At 38.2% G+C, this 12,661-nt stretch overlaps 1 protein-coding gene across 1 annotated transcript in view; it reads left to right on the forward strand.

The window, feature by feature from the left end:
- The first annotated feature begins 1,129 nt into the window (after positions 1–1,129).
- The window catches only part of LOC128745774 (lutropin-choriogonadotropic hormone receptor), a 42,327-nt gene continuing 30,795 nt past the window's right edge, over positions 1,130–12,661 (forward strand). The window contains exons 1-2 of the mRNA XM_053842851.1: positions 1,130–1,428; positions 7,443–7,595. Coding sequence (XP_053698826.1) covers positions 1,130–1,428; positions 7,443–7,595 — 452 coding nt within the window. The remainder of the gene's footprint in view (positions 1,429–7,442; positions 7,596–12,661) is intronic.

Consider the following 12,661-nt stretch of genomic DNA (forward strand, 5'->3'; position numbering starts at 1 on the left):
TAAAAATATTTAGATTTCTCAGGCAATTGAAAATGAAACAACGCATTTTTTAACGTTTTTCTCATATGCGTTTTCAAAATTATCAACTTTTCAATTTTCTGAAATGTTGGTGATGTAGGTAAATAAATGACGCCATGTTACTTTCGATGTTGGTTACATTAAAGTTCACACAAGCGTCATTGATTTCTAGGATTTCAAAAGCAGTTTCTATACTCAAAATACAAGATATCTTCACGAAAAATTTTCATTGTGTTCTTTCCGTTTGTCAGAACATTATGATGAATTTTCGTTAACATATCTTCTGTTTTGAGCATAAAAACTGCTGTTGAAATCCTAGAAATCATGGACGCGTCCTTTTCTTTCATACTCCTGGTATGTATGGTTCAGGAAGGACTCAACTTTATATGAATAGGGATGTTGCAACTGATCGCTGAGAAACCTTACAACACATATTCATTCGTTCATGCTTCAGAGTACTGATTATGAATCATTTTCTTTAACCCATTTCAGTTTTCCAACCAGAAAGGTGCTATTCGGTGTAACTGATGCCAGGGTGTAAGTAAGGTGGTAAGGTTACCAGAATGACGGTGCCAAAACCTTCGCTGACTGTTGAACGAAACAGGGAGAGCGGCAAATGAGACATAATTTACGATAAAAAGCGTTTTTGTGCTCTTTGAATAACATCAATGTGTTAAATAGACTCAGTGGGTGGTAATGAGGTGTAAAATTGATGTGTTCTTTTGTCAGCTGAAGATTGTGTTTTATAAAAAACGTGATGTGCATTGATACGGGATGCAAGAGGCTAGAAGCCATAAGTGGAAATTATGTGAAAGAAACATTCGAGACCTTGCTTGAGACCGACGCCTTGGTAACTGTGGTAAAAATTTGAAACTGTGGTCTAGATAAACGTAAAAGTAGAACGCAACTTCGGCAAAATTGGAGGGAAAAGATGCGAATAATGAGCGCATGCATTTCGAAGCGCGTTAAACAAAAAGTGTATTGGAGTGCATTGGTTTTTCTCGGTCATGTTTTGGCTGGCGGAATGGAAAGCATTGGAAGCTTTTCAAAGAAGTGTTCTATTGGTGTACAGGGCATACCAGTAATATTTGATTCAACCTCGTCCACTGACATGACGGCTGTTGACTCATATCCAGCGGCTATGCATTCTGAAATATTCTCGGAAAGCAATCATACCTTGCTGCTGGAAACCAACAGCACTACACAGGCTGAGGCAAAGAAAGGTAGCTGTAGGTGCTGGAATTCAACCGATGACTTCTTAGAAGAGATACACTGTAAATGCGAGGGTTCGTCTATAGTAAGGATTCCTCAGAAGCTAACAACGATGCAGAAACTCATCTTGGAAAACATCGGCATTAAGCGGCTACGCGAGAATGCTCTTGTAGTGTATGCAGATGAGTTACGAGACTTGTAAGTAAATTGGAAATAATCGTTATGTCATTCATTTCATTCATTTGAAATCTTCATTAATATAAAGCAATTTTATCCGACCACCTAATGTTTCGATCAAACTTGTTTTTGTTTTTGTTTTTATTGCATTTATTTTTCAATTTTATCAATGCTTAAATAATAGTTTAGTATATGAACCAAACAAAGCTTTTCGCAACCTACCTTTCTGTTTCCATTCGGCAGATTTTGCTGTTTGTGTACATGACATTTGCGGAGTTGGGTTCACTGACCCTAACTTGATTCTAACAGTCGCTGCCAGTCGAGATTTACTTATTAGACCACTGCACAGTGGACAGTGGGGCGACTCCAAGCAAAAGCAAAAAAAGCCAAGCAAAAAAATCTATTTAAATCAAGAATAATATGTGGTTCCTAAGTAATTTTGGGGTGCTGAGCCCGAATTTCGGGTGCATTAGAACGTATATTTTTTGTGCAACGGAGAATTTTCAACTATTTTCCAAGTATCGTAACGTATAAGAAATGACGATCATTTCGAAAACTATTGCAGATGGATTTTTATAGGATAAATTTTTTTTATAAAACAATACAAAGCAATTATGAGCTTTAATAAACAACGCAAAATCACTTATAAGTTAATATTAATCAAAAATAAAAACTTTTCCTCTTACTAGTTTTCTTAATGTTCCTTATCTTCATCTTCTTGGTCGTCTTCTCCTTCTGCAGAATCAATCGTTTCACTTTTCGTCTTCAGTAGTAATATCGCGTTCTCAGGAAGATTTCCTAATTATATTTTTCCGTTTCGAAGAAGCTATAAACTTTATCCGGACTACAGAGGCTTGCTTGTATTTCAATAACTGGAGCAATGAAATGTACACCATCAGTTGCTTTGGATGCCCTTCTTAACCTGTTACCTTTGCATCAATTCGTGAAGCAACAGGCCGCGAAAAGTGCCCTGCAATTCAAACGGTATAACAAGATTTTAGACGGCGATCTGACAGGACATTTAAGGATCGTTAAGGATTTCAGGCTAAACTCAGATATTCCTACAATTGAAGATTGGATGACAACGAAGATAAACTATGGCGTACCCTTCAAAGTGGTTAAATCAAGCCGCTATGTTTGGGAGTCTGGTGGGCCAAGTTTGCGTCCAGGTTCAATTGTGTTCTATACTGATGGGTCGAAGATGGGTGAAAATACTGGGGCTGGGGTTTTTGGCCCTTATACCAATTATGCCAATGGGTCATAGCCCAACAGTATTTCAAGCAGAATTTCTCGCCATTATTGATTGTGCGAATATCTGTTTAAATAGGATGTACAGATTTGCATATTTTCAGATAGCCAAGCGGCTCTCAATGCGCTTAAAGCTTTTACATGTAAATCGAAGCTAGTGTGGGAATGCATTCTCTCTCTTAGGCAATTGGCCAGTAGGAACGAAATAACTTTATACTGGCTGCCCGGTCATTGTGGTATTGAGGGAAATGAAAAAGTCTAGCAAGAGAAGGTTCTGTATCAAACTTCATTGACCCGGAACCGTTTTGCGGAGTCCCGAAGTGTGCTCTGAGAACCGAAATAAGAAAATGGGAAATGTCCATGGTAGAATCAAATTGGAACGCCACGGCCACATCCAGACAAGTAAAAAGATTCATAAGACCAAGTGCAGCAAAAGCTCGGATCTTATTATATCTTAGTAAAAAAGATCTTCGGGTTTTTTACTGGTCTGTTGACTGGTCACTGCCCGAGCAGATATCACTTAAATAATATAGGCAAAAATGATACTACTGAATGTCGTTTTTGCCGATTAGATATAGAAACTGCTGAACATATACTCTGCAATTGTGGAGCATTACTCAATCAAAGGATGTCAATATTTGTTAAGGGGTTATTAGAGCCTTTCGAAATTTGGCAAAGCGATCCTGGTAGGGTATTAGGTTTAATACAACGAGTCGAGCCTAACTGGGACCGTGCGCTATGTTAACCATTGTCCATCACACCTTAATTGTGATAGGATATCTAACTAGCACCAGATCAAATATGGGTCATACAACAATATTCCTTATCAATGGACGCAGTTGTAATAGGAGAGGAAAAAAAATTATCCGGAGAAATAAGAAGACGAATAATTTTATCACGATTTGTGTTTTCACCCTCATTTTTGCGTGTAAAATATTCTCTTGTATTTTTATCATAGAACAATAACCATATTTTTGTGGGGATCAATCTCGGTGTAGTGGTTAGCATTCACGTATTCACGCCTCTCATGCCGAGGACCTGGGTTCAATTTCCAACCCCGCAGAAGTCATATATAGTTGTCTAGATTGATTTATAACCGCAAATTCCAATTCTTTGCGTTGCAGTGGGCATATTATATGAGGTTTAAACTTTTGTGGTATAGAAACAATGAGTTACGAATTTTTCTGAAATAATGTGTTCAAGAACTTGCTATGAGAAAATTTCTATACCTACACCCGTGATTTCAGAACTAGGATACCCGTGATTTTAGGAACCAGGATTGGCAAAACATCTTCGAGCCGAGCTGTATTTCCGTCATTATTATCACCGTGTCCTCCAGATTTTCTCTAACCTCTAAATTCTAGTCAATATACAATATGGACCATGCATTCAAAGCAGCTTTTCCAACTGTATAAAGGAGATATCCCATAATTGAGATTTCCTACGTTTACTTTGAGTGTTTGCATTTTGTCTATATTATTGAATTCGGATATAGTAGCCTTATAAGCGTAACATTTGTACTCTGCGCTAAATGAGGCTATATCCATTTGAAATATTTTACGCTAACTTTTATCGGTAGTGTCAATAGTGGTGAACCTTGGCGTCAAAACTTTTTAGCGTGTTTTATGCAAAAATATGGCATTTTTTTTATTGAAAATTAAAATTGATGAAATGAAATATTGCGTTATTTTTCAAAAAAAAAAACACTAAAACAGGCTCAGATACTTTCAAGATTTATAGAAAATTCAAATTCAAACACTTCAACAGTTTAGAATCACAGGCAAAATACAACGGAGAGTCGAAATGAACTTTCATGTTGTGACTGATGGCCAGCGATTCCCCATTGTGCAATGTCGCCTATACACGACAGCACAAAAATGAGGCAGTCAGTCCTATATTAGTATGGTTGATGCATCTGCTGTATAAATATGAATGATAAAAAGGGTATTAAACAAATTTGAGCATCGTAACTGCGTTTTTTGAAAAAAAAAACATAGCTGTATGTATGTGAAATGAACAATAAAATGTGAAATGAACGTAACACTAATACGGGAACTTGATTGTCTCTTTGAAGGTGTAGTAGCATTTTCCTATGTAAGCAAAAACCGATCTCTTGCACTATCACACGACTGCCATATAGAACTTTTGTAAAATTTGTGCAAAGTATTGTCTGTCTTTTGCACTCCTTCATAAATCTCCATTCTGCTTCACATGTTACATTTGTGAACTGTCGCATGTGGAATGGAGCTGATTTTGTATCCATAGCGATTTAGGAATCAATATTGTCTCAGTCCATGATTTTATCAATCGTTTTATTTTTTGAAAGGTTCAATTAAATAAATTTTATCGCATTATTTTAATCATGGTAAGTATCAAAGCACAGTCAGATAATTGGAGAACCGAATTAGTTCTATTTAAGCTTCCTTCAGCAACGAAATTTGTGTGAGCGGAAAGGAGTCTTATCTGGCATGCTGAAAATTCCGATTCGATTAAAATAGTAAATTTTAAAAACCAAGCCATTTATAAGAAAATTTCTAGTTGGAATCCAAGTGACTTCGATCTTTAACTCAATGTTTATATGGATGGGTGAAAATTTAACTTTATGAATCAGTATAAATGTAGAATAACGAGTTTTTGCCCGTTGGTCCCCGGTGATCAATTGCACCCAACTGATCAATTTCTCCCGAATCGCCCGAGAGAAATTTTCAGAAAATTTAAAAAAATTTTTGGTCATCAACGAGCTCTTCAATCCGAAAAAAGTTTCAGTCGTTACGGTTCGCCACCGGAAAGGATCAACTCCCAGCAGAACTCCACAAAAATTGCCAAGAACCGCTAGCAACGCCCCGTCATTGGATAATTTCAAGGATTTGGGAGGAGGAGAAACTGCCGGAGGAGTGGAAGCAAAGTGTAGTTTGTCCCAACTACAAAAAGGGCGGCCGGCTAGATTGCTGTAATTACCGCGGCATCACGTTAGTCAACGCCGTTTACAAGGTACTCTCCCTGATTTTGTTGCGTCGTCTATCCCCAATACCATCCACAATAGATCTAAATGCTGGTCGCAGTGGCCTAGTCTCCTATAAACAGAACAAATTCTTCAATAGCAAGATATTTTGTAGGGCTGTATCAGGCGGGCTTTATGAGGGTCCGTGTTATTACGGATCAAATTTTCAATCTCCGACAAATCCTCCAGAAATGCCGAGAGTACAACGTGCCCACGCATCATATTTTCGTGGATTTCAGAGCAGCATACGATATAGTTGAACGTGAACAGCTATGGCAGATAACGCACGAGTACGGTTTTCCGGGCAAACTGACGCGGCTGATCAAAGCTACCCCTGGAGCGAGGGATGTGCTACGTGCGCGTTTCGGAGACACTCTTGAGTCTTTTCGAATCGCGCAGAGGGTTGCGGCAAGGTGTCCTGTATGTTATTCAATATCGCTATTGAAGGTGTGATCCGGCGAGCGGGAATGGAAACGAGAGGAACGATCTTCAGCAAGAGTAGTCAACTCTTAGTCTTCGCAGACGATCTGGAGATCATTACCAGAAACCTTAGGACGGCAGAGGCAATCTACGCCAGACTAAAAACGGAGTCTAGAAGCATAGAGCTACAAATCAATGCGTCGAAAACCAAATATATGATTGGAAGAGGCTCCAGAGAAGGAAACGTTTGCCTCCCAAGAGTGGCTATTGACGGCGATGAACTGGATGTGGTTGATGAATTCGTATATTTTGCAACTCTGGTCACCGCCGACAATAATACGAGTAAGGACATGCTGCTCAAGCCACAAGTAGTGAAGGGGATCCAACGACGAATTCAAGCTGGAAATCGAACCTACTTTACCCTCCGTAAAACGCTTCCATCAAGGAGCATTCGCCGCCGCACAAAGTAGACGATGTACAAAACGTTAATCAGATCGGTAGTCCTCTACAGACTGGAGACAGTAATTTTACCTGCGGATGATATACGTGCACTTGCAGTATTTGAACGAAAGGTGTTGCGAACTATTTTTGGCGGGGTACAAACGAAAAACGGAGAGTGGCGTAGGCGTATGAATCATGTGCTAGAGGCACTGCTTGAAGAAATTCCCATCGTACAGCTGGCGAATGTTGGGAGACTGCGGTGGGCCGGCCACGTTGCAAGGATGCCGGACGACTATGCAGTGAAATCTATTCCTTTCAAAACCTCCACCGGCATAGAGGGACCCAACGTGCTAGATGGCTCGACCAGGTTAAAGCCGACTTGCGTGTGTCGAGACACGTAAAGAATTGGCGACGAGTAGCCATTATCGGTTATAAGCTAAATTAGTTACAATTACAAATGTGAAGGTGGGAAGAGTGATACATAGTGAGTGTGAAAAAGAGTGAATAATTTAGAGCTCGTTCTGTTTATTGTGTGTATAAATTATTGCTGGGTATGATTGAACATTTCGATTAAATTCACTTCTACATATATATTCATATACAGGACTAATGCTGGTTATCTGACTTTTAACTTACACTTCAGAATTTATTTACAGTCAATTCATATGGATTGATTTACAATTTAACACAAAAAATTGCATGGCGATAGCATTGTCTCAGTGTGTCTCACGCATGTTTGTCTCACTGTTTCCAGGAAAATATCATGGATCTTGAATGCTGTATGGCGAAGTTATTCCCATTGTCTCACTGTTGACTACTCTCCACTACATAATGAGAAAAAAAGATATGTCAACTTTACCCGCATACCTTGTTTCAAAAGTTTTATTAAAAATTTTAAACGAATATCTTTAATTTATACTTACAGATTTCTTATGTACCTAAAAGATTTTCATCATATCGAAGCGAGAGCCTTTTCTAAACTGAAAAATTTACGGACAATTTATATAGCCCATGCGCCGAGATTAGAGTTTCTCGAACCCAACGTATTCGAAGGGATATCCACCAAGCTTAAAACATTGTAAGTATCGTAATAAATTTAATGTGTTTTAACTAGATAGTAGGATTAAGGTGAATTCTTGGTGTAAGGTAAAATTAGCCTCGTAAAAGAGCCCGTCGATATTGTGAGTCATTCAAAAATTTAACTGCACTAAGCGCACCAGTAGGCAATAATCAAAACTCGTTTCGACGTCGAAAACTCATGTAGGTAGCCGGACCATAATATGAAGACCAACAATTGAAAAGGGCCCAAGTCCAAAATGTAAACAAACCGAGTAAGAGTTATTTCTAGCTGGAATAGCACAGGAAAACGAACCCTCATTTGGTTTGTTTACATTTTGGACTTGGACCCTTTTTTTGTCAGATTATAGTCACTGTAACAGCTTGTGTCATTTGTGACTTCTGCGGGACTGGGATTTGAGCCCGGGTCCTCGGCGTGAGAGACGTGCATGCTATACCACTACGCCGGGACTGACCCTCCTGTATTGGGTCCTTTTCAATTGTTGGTCTTCTTACGCGTATTTTTCTCAGCAATGAAGTATTCCACCACGCACACATTTAAAGATTTTTTGACATTAGCTGGGGCCCTAGCTGAGGCTGTTCGCAGTAGCAATAATATCAAAAACATCAAATATCAAATTCCCGGATCCTCTCCTCCACTCTTCGCTCCCCTCTCACTCCTACATTAACGTCATTTGTAATTAAATGTCATTCTCGTTAGTGACGAAACCGCAAATTACTTCATAAGCTGATGGTCAAAAATATTTGGGCACCATTGGACTAGGGTAATCTTTAGATAGCATTTTTTGTCAGCTTTCCAATGGTGGTGTTAAAATGAAAATTGGTTGGGTGGCTCTTGTTGAAAACGGCGATTATTTGATAAAATTCAATATGGCGACCAAATCCAAGATGGCCCACAAAAAAAAATTTTACTCCATTTGAAAGCCCTGTTCTTCTTCTTTACAGAACCGGACTGTTTGTTAGTTGTTTCATGGCAAATTTATGAAATATAACATGATATAGATTCCAAGGTTTGCTCAAAATTCAACATTTTTTGAAAATGTTAGACCCCTTGGCGCACGAGGGGTCCCCTATTTCGAGGTATCAAAAGTGTAATTCTTATTTTTTAACCATTTTCAACCAATTAAGCGCAAAAGTTTCAATATTTGCAGACCTCGTGTAAGTAGTGGCCCCGTTTCAGTGAGAATTACTCATATATGAAAAGCAAGAATAGATTCGGTTTTCACGATGGAACTTAAAAATGCATCTTTTTTTACGTGGTTAAAAAAATCTCTTTTGTTTTTATTCGTCCCCCCCCTTCAGTTGTCTAACATCGGATGAACAAAAACTTGTAAAAAAGGTAATCTCATTTCTTAATATACCCTCTTAGAAAGTTTCTTTCGGCAACATTTGACAACTAACAACTGTTCTGATATTTATAACACACTGAATTACAAATAAGGAACACCCTGAACGCCTTATAAAGACTGGCGTTCGACTTTCTGTAATCCTCCACGCTAGGATATTTAAAACTGTGCTTAGTTTGAACCGACTGCCGCCGACGGTAATATTACGCTGGAATTTGCTGTGTGCAGTACACACTTCAATCGACCTCGTACTAAACGCAAGAGCGGAAGCGGAGACTACCATAAAAGTGAAATTTTCATAAACAAGCAAACCCGAGGCAATTTCAGCAAATGTTCATCCAGAAAACAACTGAATGTTGAATGCATCGTAAAAGTTTGAACTCCTATTTACATGCTGAATGGTAGAATGTGGAAATGTTTCAAACAGAACGCTATAATTTTTGTGTTATCACCAGCATCGAGTAAAACAGATAGAATGAATTTGTTTCGAAAGTAGAATTTACGTACCGTAGGGAGTGATTTAAACACTGTTTTCGTTCAGCATGAGCTATAAATATTGCTACGGCGTTTGGAATAAAAATGGGCTTCCTAAAACTAATGGAAGTGAAATATGGGCTGCATCTGTGCTTTAATATTTAGAGATAGGTATGGGAAGATGTTATCCTATAACGTTTTCACAATAGACAAATGCTGGAGGGTTATTTTGGAGGTTTCATAAGGATGATTCAAATTTTCATTTATTTAAATGCGTTCAAAAAGATATGGTGTCTTCAGCAAAGTTGTAGAACACACTAAAACAAGCAACTTTGTTTAATACAGTAACTCTCTATCTCTTTCCCTTAACGAGCTATAAAAAAATTTGTTGAGAAATAGCACATTTTTCAATCGATTTTTTAGATTCCTTTGGAGATCTATCTAGTCCTGATGACAATATTTTTTTATTGACAAAATATAGTACTTCCACCTAAAAGTTGTCTGGGTTGCGCGAAGTTACCCGAAACCGAAAAAAAATATTTGAATAGCGCGAATTTTTTTTTGACGTAGAACTATATTTTTCTCAGGGTGTCAATCCAAACTTTGTATTCAAGTCAGCGTCACGAAATAATGGTAGATTTTGAACGCTAATAGTTTATCCAATTCAGAACGAATTTCAATGGTATGCCTACCATTCAATTCATAAAAGATGCAGCAATTATATGGTTTTCTTGAAAAGATTGTTTTCTAATCGCTAGACAGTGAAAATCAACGAAGTTAAAAATATCCCATACATTTTCCGTGTGATAACCTTGCTTTTCGGGCACGGACGACGATTACATTCACCAAGTTTGTGGTTATAGCTGCTGCTGCTGTTGCTTCAAGACAGAGAAGCAGAATAAACTAGTGGCGGTTACGTAGTCCTGCTTTATGACATGTAAAGACTGTTGAAATGACATAAAAAGAGAAGCAGCGAGCCATTAGTCATTCATTCGCTGCTCGATTTCCGAGCTGATCACTGCTACTTTCTACTTCGAGATAAGCTTGGAACCCACCAGTGTTAATCCGACTTACAATTAGATGTCGTCAAACATAGCAGTATGCAGAACAAAAGTCCTACTTTTACAGTTTTAAAAACCGCTACGAATTCGAATGCCACTTTTACTTTTATTTTTATTGACTTTGCGCGAGAACTACTCAGCAATAAATCAGGGACCAACTTCGTGTTTTTAGTATTGACCTTGAAATGCGGTCAAGCACATATATTATTTTTTTAAAATGGTGGTTCTACAATTGATGAAGGGTCTGTAGGGGAAAGTAATGAAAGTAATGAAATTTTTGGAACCAACAACACTTGCAGCGTTTACAAAAGGTAGAAGTCACAACGTCTACCTGTTAAGCGTAGCTGCCAATAACCCGCCCCCCTTACCTTTCCGCTCTTTCCCCTCCATTCCAACATTTTTACCTTTGTTATACTATAACAAAGGTTTTTTTATTACTTTCCACTACCGTCCCTTCATCAATTGTAGAACCACCGTTTCAAAAAAAAAATATATTAATGAATCAGAGCTCAAAAAAAGTCTATTGAAAATGTCTCGGTTCATTGCTGTTTTGAGAACTTTCTGGCAGCTCAACCGGTAGTCACGAAAACGTTTATTTCGTTACTCAATAGCCTCCTCTGACTGCTGTCCAATTGGTAATAATGCGTGCTTTATTACGTCTGGCGCATGGATAAGTATTTTGTGAAGTGTCGGTGACATTAGGTACCAGCCATACAGATTAACGTACAGTTGGGCTGTTTCCGCAGCATAAACCGCAAATTTTTTGGTATCAATGCTATACCCACTTGAATTTGTCTCAGTATATCAGTAGATAGCAGTTTCGTTCAGCGTTCTTCAAAAGCAAATACAAGCCAAGTAACATTTTTTTGTAGGTATGGTACGGAAGGGTATTTTCAGCCCATTAAGCGGTAGCCTAAACAATATTCAGAAATTACTTTTAAACTATATTCATTCGAGACAAGATTTTTATACCAGTTGATAGAATAATATTTACTGAATATCGGCGTGTATTTTGGTCTTAAAGAAACGCTACTGAATTTAAGTTATAGTCGCGAGAAATGATGAAGTCACTGCGGCTAAATTGGGTCCGTTTTCTGTGGTGTCTGTAGTTTTTAAATCCGACCCGGCCGAAATAGCCTGCACAGGGATTACATGCTTTTCAAAAACAGATCAAAAGAGATACCAATGGATAACGTGTCGGTATTGCCTAGATACCGGCTCATTGAAGCTAACTAGTTTTGCAGTGAAAACAGCTTGCTGCTGCCGCTCTTCAGTCGCCCCTAACACCCGCTGCTCTAGCATCCACGTCAACCAAAAATTCATCAAAGTAAAGTGTTTTACAGAAAAAAGTTATTATCAACCGGTTTTCCTGTCACAGGTAGCAACTAAAATGATTTTGCTAGAAATTGAGAAACACTAACTGAATATATTTATTTTGTTAAAACAACCAGTTTTCGAAAATTGCAAAATTCCAATGGCGCGTTGATTTTATCCACCTATCATATCAATATGCATGATAAAATTTAAAGCGCATATGCTGCAAATGAACTAAGATTGCTCAAAATTTATTAATTATTCATTGGGATATTTTATTATGATCGCTATAAATCAAATCGATCAGAATATCTGACATAAAACTTTAACTTTTCTGTTCACGGATGTATTTACAAGTTGACAAAGTTGGCAAACTGATTTAGCTTTTTCTAGATCGAAAAGTGAAAAGCTTTATTAAATTATGGCGCTGACGGTCAAGCAGCGATAGCTTAATCGGTTTTATAGCTGCTCTCAGCAGAACATGATACGACTACTTAAGCTTATAACGTGATTTTTATAGAGGTTATGAAAATCTTCTGAAGAGTGGGCCACTTGGTCAGAAGGCAGATTTATAGCGGTCATAGTTTTATTAGCGGTTTTATGAAATTGGTCATGAAGCCCACTATAGGAACGTAATAAAACTTAGAATTATTACTTTGGCTGTCGGGTTCTCTGCTAAATATTGTTTTCACTGGTCTCTCATCCGGCATCCTTGTTACGTGGCCAGCCATTTGCAGCCGGTCGTGTTTTAGTCTTTTCACAATATGCGCATCTTTGCGTACTTGGTAAAATTCCGCTGTTCCAACATCCGAAGCGCTACCGCGCACTGAACCAGTCACCATATACCTTGTTTTGGTAGAATTTATGAGAAA

This window comes from Sabethes cyaneus, chromosome 1 (assembly GCF_943734655.1).
Source record: "Sabethes cyaneus chromosome 1, idSabCyanKW18_F2, whole genome shotgun sequence".
NCBI lineage: Eukaryota > Metazoa > Arthropoda > Insecta > Diptera > Culicidae > Sabethes > Sabethes cyaneus.